Below are 12555 nucleotides of genomic sequence, written 5' to 3' on the forward strand. Positions count from 1 at the left end.
AAAAATCCATAACACATAACACAGAACAAAGACCCATGAAGGAAACCCCAAACCCTTCACAGTGCAGGGATTCTCCACTGGCAAAGATCCAAACCTCATTAACATCAAAAACAGAAAGACCAGGTTACAGTACACAAAAACAACAGAAAAACAACAAAAAACAACCCAATTGACCCAATACGGTTATTATCTGGGAATATATGATAAAAAGATTAACCTTTGCAAAGGAAATGACTTTGGATAATCCAAATTATGCTAGATCATGAGTGAAACACTCTTCCAGGCACTTACTGCTCTTATCTACACTTCAAAGGGGAGCAGGAATCACAACAGGATCAGTGAAAATATAAAATATCATGCACAACAACTCTAAAGATTATTGTGGAACGGTAGCACCAAGACTCAGGGGCTCAGTGCAGTACAAGACACAACACTAGCTCTAAAACCCATGCAAGTTGAGCTGAAAAGAAAAAAAAAAACTACAAAAAACTGCTAGACCTACAAATTAGAACCACCATCTTCCCAAGCTTTCCCAGACGTGCCACATGCTGCTCCCTGGAATGACGTTGGCACCAGGTGTCGCCCGTGTGCGGGGGGAGCATGGTGCCCCAGTGCTCACCTGGTTTCCGTGCCTGCTCCTGCTAGAGGCAGGTTGTTGCTCTTGGCATGGTGGGTAATGGCCAGGACAGCCATGCCCAGACACTCGTTCTCCATCTCGTGCAGCTCGGCCTCGCTCTGGGGGCTGCGCACGGGGGCAAGTCCCCTCAGGAAGTCATGCTGGCCCTGCGTAACACACACACACACACACACACACACACACACACACACACACACACACACACACACACACACACACACACACACACACACACCATGCTGTTCAGCCATTCAGCATAGCTGTCACCTGAGCTTTCTTTGTGCTCAAAGAAAAGCTCTCACATTTTCTCACATTTAAAGCCTATATAAAACATACAAAGTAAACTCACATCTGCACACACAATTATCTGTCAGCAAACAAAGTACTGATATGAGATCATGTTAGATGAGGAATTATTCAAATAACATTCCAAGCCAAAAGGTTCAGCACTAAGTATGTCCTAATTATTTAATTAACATCCTGCTCCACACCCAAACAGGTGACTGACTCGTTAGCTGCACATACCTGAGCAAAGAGGTAGTCCAGAGAGGCGGCATCTAGCAGAGGCGTGCCCTCAGGAGCCTTCTGGGAGTTCAAACCCCCTTTCTGCTTGTTCAACGAGTATCGCCACACAGGATTCTCACCTTCTGAAGTGCCATGCCAGTTTGCAAAGTAGAACCTGTAGGGAGAGGTAAAGTGTCACGACAACACAGGCATGTGCATGTGGGCGAGTGTGTGTGTGTGTGTGTGTGTGTTTGAGAAGTGGGCGGGGGCGAAGTGTGCTTCAGTGTGGTTGCATATACGAATGCGTGTGTTCCATTCATGGTCATGACAAAACCAGACAAGTAATGATGAGAGGGGACAGTCTGTGAATTATTTGAATACGTTCCTAGTGAACATCAAAGAGGTTCGTAAAACAATGGTTGACTTGCTCGTGAGTCATGGGTTCACAGCGCTGTGCTGCACTGGCGACCCTGTGTCAACACTGGGGCTTCTCCTGCTGCATCGTAGGTAAATAACCAGGGCGAGCGCACCACAGAGGTGGCGCATGAGCCGAGAATCATCGTAAACAGGAAGTAACACAGGTAAAGAAAGAAAAAAAAGAAAGAGAGAAAGAAAGAAGCAGAGTCGTGTAGTGCCTACCACAGAGGAAGAGTGTGTGCAAATGTTGACCATAACCTGTTTGCAGGCACAACAGGTACGCTACACGCAAGCAGAGCGCGAGTCCAAAGTGTCGGTACCTCCCAACACAACGCTCCACTCGGATCGTTAGGTTCTCTAGTGAAAAGGGAAGACCATGGGGACTTTAAGCCGTGGCACAGCCCACATGATACTTGTGTACTCTCTGCGTATTACGTGGTTTCTGTAATGACATGCTAGTCTCATAGAGGGGAACGACAACTTCATTTCTTCTTTTTGTTTTCAGTGGCCCTTATTTTTGGGAACATAAGCAGTTCTCATTGCAGCAGGTAAACAAATAAGCTCAGCAACACTCTCAGTTCGGTAAACACAACCGAAAAGTCTTTTTCCAAAGCAGAATTTGAATGGAAAATCTGTGAAAAATAAATTCCATATATGTAAAATGTATAATCAAATCAAATATATTTGTATAGCGCTTTTCACAACATATGTTGTCACAAAGCGCAATGTATAATGTATAATGTATACATATGTATAATTCTCAGGCTATAAAGGTCAGTCTTACTAGTCAATGTAGCCCACTAGGAGAAATCATTGGTGGAAACAGTTTTCATGTACTTAATAAATGGGTTGTAAACTTGGTGTAATCTCAGCAGGGAACCATTCATAATACAGCCAATTTTCTGGGCTGTATTACAATGCTTCCAATTCCTGAGTGGGTGCTTACATGAGATCTCCACTGAAGAACTATTAATCACCTGACAATGAGGACAAAAAAGACACAAAACCGGTTTCTGCAGGTCTCTCAAAATAAAAAAGTTTTTTTTTCCTGTATCTGTTAAGGATCTGAATGCCTTTCACCAGTGCAGAGACAATATAGGCATGACTAAAACGTGTGCAAATAGTTCACTGGAATTTGGGGACATCTGTAAGGTATAAAATCACATTCTGAAAGATATGCAAAAGTATAACTTCAGTACAATGGTACTGGTGTAATCTTTTACAATTCATTAATTGTTTAGCACAAATATGATGTGCACAAATATAATGTGCATAAGACCTTCTTATGCACATTATCTCAATGGGCATCCTTTGGTAATAAAAGTAGTGTTAGTGTTTGTATTAGAGAGCTATTTCACATGTTTTAACAATACCTCATAAATCAGGGCCCTCTTACAAACACGGGACATGGGCCTCCTTTATCTCTCAACAAAATATCAAGCAAGAATGATCTAATCTCACTGCTCTTCGGTTGAACAATGGTTTGATTAAAAAAACACAAATGAACGACTGTGAATATGAATATTTCAGAATAGCCTCTTCTTCAGAATAGCATCTTATTTTGATTGGAGGCTTTTGCAAATTCGGTGTTGGCCAGTCTAAACTAGTCTCCTCATGGTTTACTCTTCTAATGAAGCAAACCAGCTTCCATATGTATCCAGACAGCAACGACCCTCACAACAACTCTCCACCACACCATTTCTGTGGTGATGCACCAGGTCTGGGCTCTATTTATCCTAATGTTACTATTTTCCATGAGAATACATGAAATGTATTAAAATAACACGGATAATGAAGAAAAGGGATGTCTTGGTAAAAACAAAAATTAAAAACCCATCAAAAGTAGCACATAAAAGAAATCAACGTCAGTTCTTTTCAAGATGATAATGTGCAAGGCGCATTTGTTATTTTTACATTTTAGGGAATTCACAAAAGAACACTTTTAACCCACAGCAACAATTTGTCACAACAGACGATAAACAGCAGGACTGGCAACAGTCCGCAACTCTGTCTCCCAAAGAGCGGTTAACACAGGAATGGTGAGGGCTTGGATGTGGAAATCAAGGGCTATGATAAGCAAACATTTCATCAGCATGTGTACATTTTTTCCCTGAGAATCACGTTGGCTGGCACCAAAGTGCAATGTCTTGCAACAGCCTCTCAGTCATGTTTGCTCCCGTTTCAATAAATCTGTCACTTCTCTAGCAGCAGTTTGCTTTTACGTCCTTTAGCACTTGCAAATGACACTGTTCAATATCCAGTAGACATTTAATTTCATGCATAAGTTTTTTATTCTTTATTTGAGGCTACATTCGTCAAATATTTATATTTCCATGCATTACATATTTAAAGGGAGTAGTACAAGTAGTCACATGTAAGAAATCCAATAGAGGACATTCCTGAATAAGCCAAAATCCATAATCCATAGACCCATGAACATGGTCTTCTAACCTCAACTTAGTAATAATAAAATCTCTTACCTCATTCTGTAGTGGAGCTTCAGGCTGGTGTCTTCAGTGACCTTGAATATGTGATTGGGTGCATACCAGAGGTTCTGACTTTCTTCATACAGTGCAAACAGATTGTGGCACAGGGGTGAAATACCTGGAACAGTGATAGGATGTGATTATTAATGGGCATGTGCAATAATCTGCAATAACAAAGTAAAATTATGTGAAAGGTCTGTTAAAGTGGTGATTTAGACTAAATCCACACACACACACACACACACACACATACATACACACATACACACAGGCTCGAACTGCATCAAATGAAATACGTTAAAATCCTGAACGTTACGCTGCTTCATTGGGTGCAAACGTTAGTTACTTTGTTCTAACAAGTACAAAGATGTGTCCTGAGATAAATGCTGTACACAAGGGTTCACCACACATGTGAGCAGTAATATTACGAATGGTCCACTTGTCATTCAAAAGCACTGTCTCAACCACTCATCACGGGTGAATGAGCAGACTCCAGAGGACTGTTTCAACATCATGTCTCGGTTTCCACATCGTTTCTCTTCTCTCTTCATTTCCACCACTTTCCACCCAGAAGTACAAAAGGGTCTAATACGAATCAATCCATGGCCTTGCGTACATCACAGTTCTCTGAGTTTGAGTTTTGCAAGTGCTTCCCCTTCCTCTCGCGCTGGCCGGTCCAACTCATGGCCACAGCACAGCTTAGGGGAAACACTGCGCCTGACATCAAAACCCAGCAGCCATTTTGTGTCTAAATATTGATTGTGCGCCAAAAAGACAAGCGTGTTCCATTCCACACGGAGTTCTGGGGGAGGAGGCTCACTGTGCACTTCCTGCCACACGCCCAGAAGAAACAGCGGCGCTCCCAGGACCGTGTTGTTTGTACACAATAACTGTTTTACATGACTACTTTCAGCATAGTTTACAGTTCCAGTTTATAGCTCTGAATTTGCATGATGAGTTTCCATATGCAAATGTGTCCCTGCCTTTAATGCATGTGTCACAAACAGGGCAGCACGTCACAAAACAAAACACAACAAAAGGCCTCAGATATAAGAACACGCGTAACAGCATAATAAAAATGAACCTCTTGACGCCGACCGGCAACATTAACATAGCTGTAAACACATTTAACAGTGCGTGAGCAGACTCAGGTTGGGACCACCGACTCCCAGAGTGCAAAGCCAACCAATGGCTATTACTTTCCTTAATGCACATAATCTAGAGAAATCAGCAGGGACCATAACTAAGACCTTTAAACAGCACTAAATCCATCTACACTCACCATTTTCCAATGACAGAATCATGCAAAAGTTTTACACCTAAAGCACTTAATACACCTAAACTATTTTTTCTATAGTTTTGTATATAAAATTCCCACACCCATCCAGTGGTGTAGAACAAATCTAGTCACAGCACTGCTTGATTTCAGGTTTTGCAAAAAATATTAAATACATACAATATTAAATACACGTTTTATTTTGCTGTCATTTTAAGTGGTCATTTATGAACCCAATGTTCAAAGCACAGTTTAGGCCTACAGACTGCACACCAGAAGCACACCAGGGTGACCGTGAAGGTTCAGCACCAGCTGGGAGTGACTGACGATCACCTGATGTCAAAGCACCTCCCCGTCACCCACGTGTATTTACCCTCAAAAACACTGATGAACGACATGTGCAAAAGAAAATAATTCCTTGCTGCTTCCCAGACAGACAGACAGACTTGTTGTAATGAGTTTACGGAGTCCCGATTGACTCAAACTTTGTCTGGAACTCCTTCCTTCCAAACAAATTGTGTACAACAATGTCCATGTCAATGTCAATGTTCTTCTAGTTAGCCGAACAAAACTACACCGCATGCTGCAAAATTTATCATAAATTGGGGGGGGGGGGGGGGGGGTTATGCAGTTATGCAGTTTATGTCTACATTATATCATGCTGATTGAAATTTAGGTTTCACAGGCAATCAGAAAAGTCTTTTGTCCCATCCGACCCCTGGCACTGAGCCAAGACACAGGGTAGGGGCAACGGAACTGCTCGGCTCAGCAGGAAGACACCGCAGCAGAGGATGTGGGTCGGCTCACACTGGATCCCAAAGTATTGACACTTGGCTGAAAGGTTTTGTATGTACATAAGAACATACGCATGTATGAATTGAAGTCTGGTACAAGTCAGGTGAATACCAATATACTCCCAAGATGAAGATGATAGCAATATGAACTTGCTGAAGTCACTTAAGATTAATACTTAGCTCAGTGATAGTGGTCTGAGCATTGCTTGGATTTCCTATCTAGCCTTTTTATTAAAAAGTTAAGCGTTTAGCAGTAAAATTTATACTTCTCCAAACTCGAACTGATCCTCCAAGGCAGCCAATTCCCTGCCCATAATACCACAAACTGAAACACCACAAATGGAGAACTCCACCAAATTCTCCCTTAGAACCAACTATTTCAAATTCTGACCGATACTTTAATTTGTAAAAGTCCTTAAACACAATGTTCTTTTCAACAACAGATTAGAGGTCATACAAACTACATTGAGGAAGTGCTGAAGTAGAAGAGTTAAAGTTTGAAAATCTTTCATGCAATTATAAAATAAAAGATGTCACATCAGCTATTTTAAGTTTCAGAATGTCCACCCACAGTCTGCATTAGTATGTATTTGATTTTCACCTTTTCTATGGTAAAAACATGTTGAGATATTAGTGTTACATTCACTTATCTATACTGCGGGATTTTTGGGTTGTTGTTTTTTTGGGAACTACACACTTAATCATGATACAAACTTAACCACGTAGCCTATAATTACAAAATCCATTGACTATCTGCCCAGCAAACAAATTGTCTGTGGTACAACGCAGCAGATACAGTAACAGAGCGATTCTTGACTGACACACTAAAAATACAACCATAGAAGATGGATGTGATGTAAGACAGGAGCGCTGCCTCTCCGTGTGTGTGTGTGTGTGTGTGTGTGTGTGTGTGTGTGTGTGTGTGTGTGTGTGTGTGTGTGTGTACATACGGCATCTCTTGGCAGCCTCGATACACAGGTCCTCGGCAGTGTGGTTGTCCTTAAAGTACTCGAGCTGGTGGGTGTCGGGCAGGTAGAAGTGAATCTCCAGGCCTTTCATGACAGCTGGGACGGTCAGCTCAGTCTTCTTCTGCTTCCTCATCTTCCCACACAGTTGCCTGCCCAGCTCCATGACCGCTAGCTTTGGCATCCAGACACACTGCAACAGAGACGAAGACAGATGCAGGCAGGGGCTGAGACTGAAAGGGCTCGGACTGACGGGGCTCGGACTGACGGGGCTCGGACTCATGGGTTTCTGCATGGCCAGGGTCTACTGTGCATGCAAACTTTCAAATGAAAGGCATGAAAGTTATGTTGAAAAGAGGCGGTTGACAAGTGAGGAGACTGTGTGTGATGCAAAAGCTTCACGTCTGAGCATGTGATCTTCCACAGCGCTCCTCTTCTCTTTATATGGGAATCTACATAACACATATTTGGATTCAGTATGTAAAAATACATAATAAAATGGTTTGTTTGTTGCATAAAGCAAAATCGTTGCTGATCAGTGTTATTGGAAGCCTGTAAACACCAACTGATTTTTACATAAGGAGTGATATGAGGATGCTACAATTACCACAATAATAACGGAGATGGTCAGTAATTATAAAAGGAGTGGTTCTTTCCTAGAAATCTGAATCAAAAGCCAGGAGAAGCAGTGAATTACAACAATTTTGATCACAGCTAAGGATGTTTTAGGGAAGATCCAAAGCAGAGCTTTTGTTGCTAAGCAACACAACAACATTAATGCATAATCCATTCATTGCAATGCAGTCACAGGAGCACATATGAGGATTTTAAAACACTCTAAAAATTCTTACTGCTGTCGTACTAACAAAATAACATTATTATTGCCAATAATGTTGTTAATTGATTGAAACGTGTTTGTTTTCGTTAATTTGTCATAGCCTGTAAATTATTCATTTATTTTTAGTCTCTTGCACGTCAGGTGACATCATCTCCCAAATCCCCCGTTTTCTTCTACCTCATAGCTTACGTACACAAACTTGGTATTACAATAGACAAGTAACACTATCACACTATAAAAACAGGTCAAATTATGTGTGCTAGCTCCTCTCATTGACTTACTGCATCTTTCTATTGCAGACGCTCTACGAGTAGTTTAAAGTCTTAACTTCTAACTAGCCTCCATACTCTGAGAAATGATCATGACATTCCTCTGCCATCCAGCACTAACTTGAGTATCATTTATGTCACCATTGTTCTAGAGCCTCGTTTCCTGTCTGCGTCAAAACGCAGCCCGCCGCTAAAGTAAACTGCGATAGTTCTTTCGCTGCTCAAACCTTGTAACCTTGTGTTCTGCTGGTTGACAAGTGGCAGAGTGATTCACACATACATTCAAGTCCGTAAAGCGACCTAAAAGCCATCCTGTTTACAGGGCCCTGATAACTTCTGATGGAACTCAATGCAGTTTCTTTTTTTTAACACCTTTTCATTAACATTAGAAGCTATTTCTCATTCCTATTTACTTTGTTTTTTCCTATGGAGGACCACAACCTTTCTACAGATCTGACAAAATACATGTAAACAATGCATGTGTTATTTAACACATGCCTAATAACAAAAAGTATAACCACTTGTAAATATATATTTATAAAAAAACACTACACTTCAAAATTGTGTTAGTGGAGTCTCAACAATACCATACACAGCCAGATTAAGGTACACACCCTGGCTGAAACCAGTGGGGGGCTTTTGCCGGTTTCTGAAACTATATTATCAAATGTCTGTCGAGAGAGATTGTCAACTAAAAAAAGATATCTGCCCTCTTTGCAGCACAGGATTAGAGCCACTAACAAGTATATTCCAGATACTTCTGACTTAGACCTGAATTCTATAAACTGCTTCATGATGCATCTATCTGAAATTATAAGTAAATTCATAAAGTTTAAATAGCTTCTCAGCTTCCTAATCATTATTACTTATCTTACAAATTATGCAAGATGGCCAACATGTCTAAATTGTCGATCTTTCGTCCAATAAATAATAATTGTTGGATGAAGAATTTATAAATTACGGATAATTACTAATACCACATATTTCAATCTTCTCAATGGAAAAGCTTTTTTAAGAAAGAGGAATGATGGCGAACGGTTAAATGGAAGAGTGCCATTTAATCGGATATTATTGTACTTAAAAGCCACGACAGTAGCTAGTTATGTTTAAGAAGGCAGCGCATAGAAGACTTTGAGAAAAAACATCCATCATTATCGATGACCACTTATTTCCGTTATTTAACATACAATTTATTAAAGGAATGTATATATATCAAGTATCTAAAATCATGTATGTAAAATCAAGGAATCAGTTAATCCCTTACGCAGAACTACTTAGTCAGAAATCGTGGACAATGTAGCACGTTTGTTGATATTGTCACACTGACGTTCAACTGAAAGTGTCCGACAACTTACACTGTTGAAAGGCTTAAATGCACATGACTGTATATTTAACTGGGTTTAAACTGTTACTGGTTCGCGGTTTAGAATATTTACAGCCAGCTTAATGGAAACTGTAGATAACGTACAAGACTTCGATAGCTTAGTTAGCTGACCTAGTTAAAAAATGGAGGAATAAAAACAAGCGAACCAGCTGCATAGACATATATTCTGTTGTTACTACATGTAGTCTGGTCGACTGTTTCCCCGCAGGTCTGTAATCGTTTGTATCCTAGTTCAACTAAACACAAGTGAAACGGACATCCTAGTCATTAAGTACGCCGAGCTGGCCACATAAGGCGAGAGAAAAGCTTTCTCCTTCTTACCTCGCCAAGCTAAGTTACTTCCGCTGTTTTTTGATCATCACAAGTGATTGAAGTTAAAAATAAAACCTTCTTGGTTTTTCTTTGTTTTTTCTTTCTTACAAGTAGATGGTATTAACGTCACACCAAGACAGCGTGGAGTTTTTTTTCTGTGGAACTAATCTCATAACCGACTTAGCGTTACATATATTAACGGCGGACTTGATCACCACACAGTCAAGCTGTCTAACCTTTCTCTGTCAAGCTTCTAAAGATTCCCGAAAATAAGGCGTTGCCGACAGCTGTGTTGCTTGGCGTCTATTGGCTGCTCTACTCTTCAATCAACGGGGTTACCAATTGTGTTAACTCTTAGGAGGCGTATAGCTCCATTGCAGATCCATAGAGCTTGCTATGGGTCAGGCACTGTTTTATGGCACTAAATGGCAATAAATGAATCGCTCATATTTCAGTGCGATTCAAGAGGATAGCTCAGACTCCAAACAGAAAGAAAGCCTTCTTATTACACATTAACAAATTGATAGAAAATGTATAATAATAACATATTGCACCATTGTTTTAGACATCATTAATCATTGCCTAAGAACCATGCAGTAATTTACGATTTTATGTTCGTCACTAGAATCAAATAAATATAGGCTATAGTTATTATGCGTCTCCATTAATGTGTGGTCTTTTAGCTAGAACAAGATCTAGAACAAGCTGCAATTACAATGACTTATTTTGCTTTTGTAATTTTTTCACTTATTCTAACAAATTTCAGCCATCATCTGCCTAGATAAGATTACTAAATCATATTTAGTTATTAATACAAGTGGGAATTGTTCAGTTACAGTTCAGATAGTGAACAGCCTTGTCTTAGTACTAAGAGTACAAAACGGTATTGATTTGAGCTAATCTAAATATACATTTCCCCTACTATTTCATAATCTCTTGGCTGAACAATTAGTTTCGCATTCTAAGACCCTACACCGCAATGTCTAACATTGTGTTGTGATGATGGAGGAACATACTTTGAAGGTCTTTAAGACCAAGAGGCTTAGCCTGCCCTGAAAGGGAGGGACTTCCCGTCCTCACAATCCGATGAGTTGCCAGAAAATGTGGGCTGCAGTTTCACAAGAAGGCTGATGTGACAGAGCACTCAGGGACTCTGGCAGAGATCAATAATATATTGATTTGAACCATGTAGAGACTGTAGCTATTCCCATCAGAAGCAGCCTAATATCGGCACTCAGAAACATTGTGGCTCGCCTCAAGAAAAAAAAAACTTGCTGTAACTGCTGTCTTATATTAGTTAATATTACACAATCTAATTTCATCATTAATGAGTCAAAAGTATAAATATGACTTATTGAACACAACATTAATGAGATGAGGTAATTGATGTTAAATGCAATGTCTTTTAGGTAATGTGATACAATAATGCATAGAGATCTAAAGTCTAAAGTCCAACTAGAAACTTCTGACGTTAGATGAGTAAGAGGCTAAATATAGGAACGAGAGAGTGGACAAATGTCATGATTAAAGGAATATTTTTGTGTTTCAAATTAGGATTTTGAAACAAAGTTAAACCACATGCATGTATGTATATCATTAGGACGTCCAATAATACACTAGAAATGAGAAGAGGAAAACGACGGAAGTGAATCTAGCTTGACATTAAATAATTCCAATAACATCAGACAGGGCCCCTCAAATCTTTTTTAAATCATTAAAAAGGACATATTAGGCATATTTGCTTCCAAACTAATTTGATAACTCGAAGGAATGCACCATATGAAAGAGATCTAGAATGTACAGATGACTCAGTGTAGGGGATATCTAAGATAGAAGGGATTTCCATATTTCTTTATTGTCCCAAATAGAGAGATTTTTACAATGCAACAGGTTGCATAAAAAGTTTATGTAATTATTTTTAATAAATATATGAATTTAAGAAATATAAGGAACACTTTCTAAACATGTTTTATACACAGAGACACACACTCGACAGATGATGTCGATAAATAACAAAATTTTAACAAATTTAAAAAAAACGAATGATTGCTTATAAAAGAAAGTAATCCTGGGAAGTGTATTGTTTATTTGTTAAGATACAAACCTTGACAGAGAGAAACACATTCTATCATTTGGTAGGCTGTATATAAATTGACTCGAATGCAAGAAGACATCTATAGTTTCTTCGTTTGTCCCTGAAGTCAAGATGGCTGCCATCCTTCAGTTATCACAGTACTGTACCTTTAAGACGGACAGCATCAGCACTGTGATAACTGAACCAGGGCAGCCTGTCACATCGAGCAGCGTGAAGAGAACCAGTACTGTTCCGTCCAACCTCTCTTTCTGACATCTTGCCTTTAGACATATTGTAAACATCAGTGACAGTCACCTTACTGTAGGAATCATCTGATTGATTTGTGAAACAAGTGAGGTAACTATTATAAAGGTGTTACTAAGAAGAAGAAACTGAAGAAAGAAAACTTTAAAACAGCATTTACAATACTTTAGAACACTGTGCTTGTATTTTGAAAACAAAAGCAAAAAATGAAAACGCATTGTAATTATATAAATAATTATATACATGTATTACCATGCTACACATACTAAGATGTTGTCATTAGATAATTATGGATTAAATTCCTTTGCGATCATCAAAAGATTATTACTCATTCA

The 12555-nt window shown here is 39.5% G+C and overlaps 1 protein-coding gene across 2 annotated transcripts in view; it reads right to left on the reverse strand.

Moving 5' to 3' along the window:
- The window catches only part of jak1 (Janus kinase 1), a 28222-nt gene that overhangs the window by 15328 nt on the left and 339 nt on the right, over positions 1 to 12555 (reverse strand). The window contains exons 1-5 of one of the 2 annotated variants that reach the window (XM_077014936.1): positions 9892 to 10135; positions 7065 to 7272; positions 4039 to 4162; positions 1163 to 1316; positions 620 to 783 (exon numbers count right to left, since the gene is read on the reverse strand). In XM_077014936.1, coding sequence (XP_076871051.1) covers positions 620 to 783; positions 1163 to 1316; positions 4039 to 4162; positions 7065 to 7263 — 641 coding nt within the window. In that variant the 5' untranslated portion in view covers positions 7264 to 7272; positions 9892 to 10135. Of the gene's footprint in view, positions 1 to 619; positions 784 to 1162; positions 1317 to 4038; positions 4163 to 7064; positions 7273 to 9891; positions 10136 to 12555 lie in introns of those variants that run through there. The other variant, XM_077014937.1, reaches the window with a different exon arrangement.

Source organism: Brachyhypopomus gauderio, chromosome 8 (assembly GCF_052324685.1).
Source record: "Brachyhypopomus gauderio isolate BG-103 chromosome 8, BGAUD_0.2, whole genome shotgun sequence".
Taxonomy (NCBI): Eukaryota; Metazoa; Chordata; class Actinopteri; order Gymnotiformes; family Hypopomidae; genus Brachyhypopomus; species Brachyhypopomus gauderio.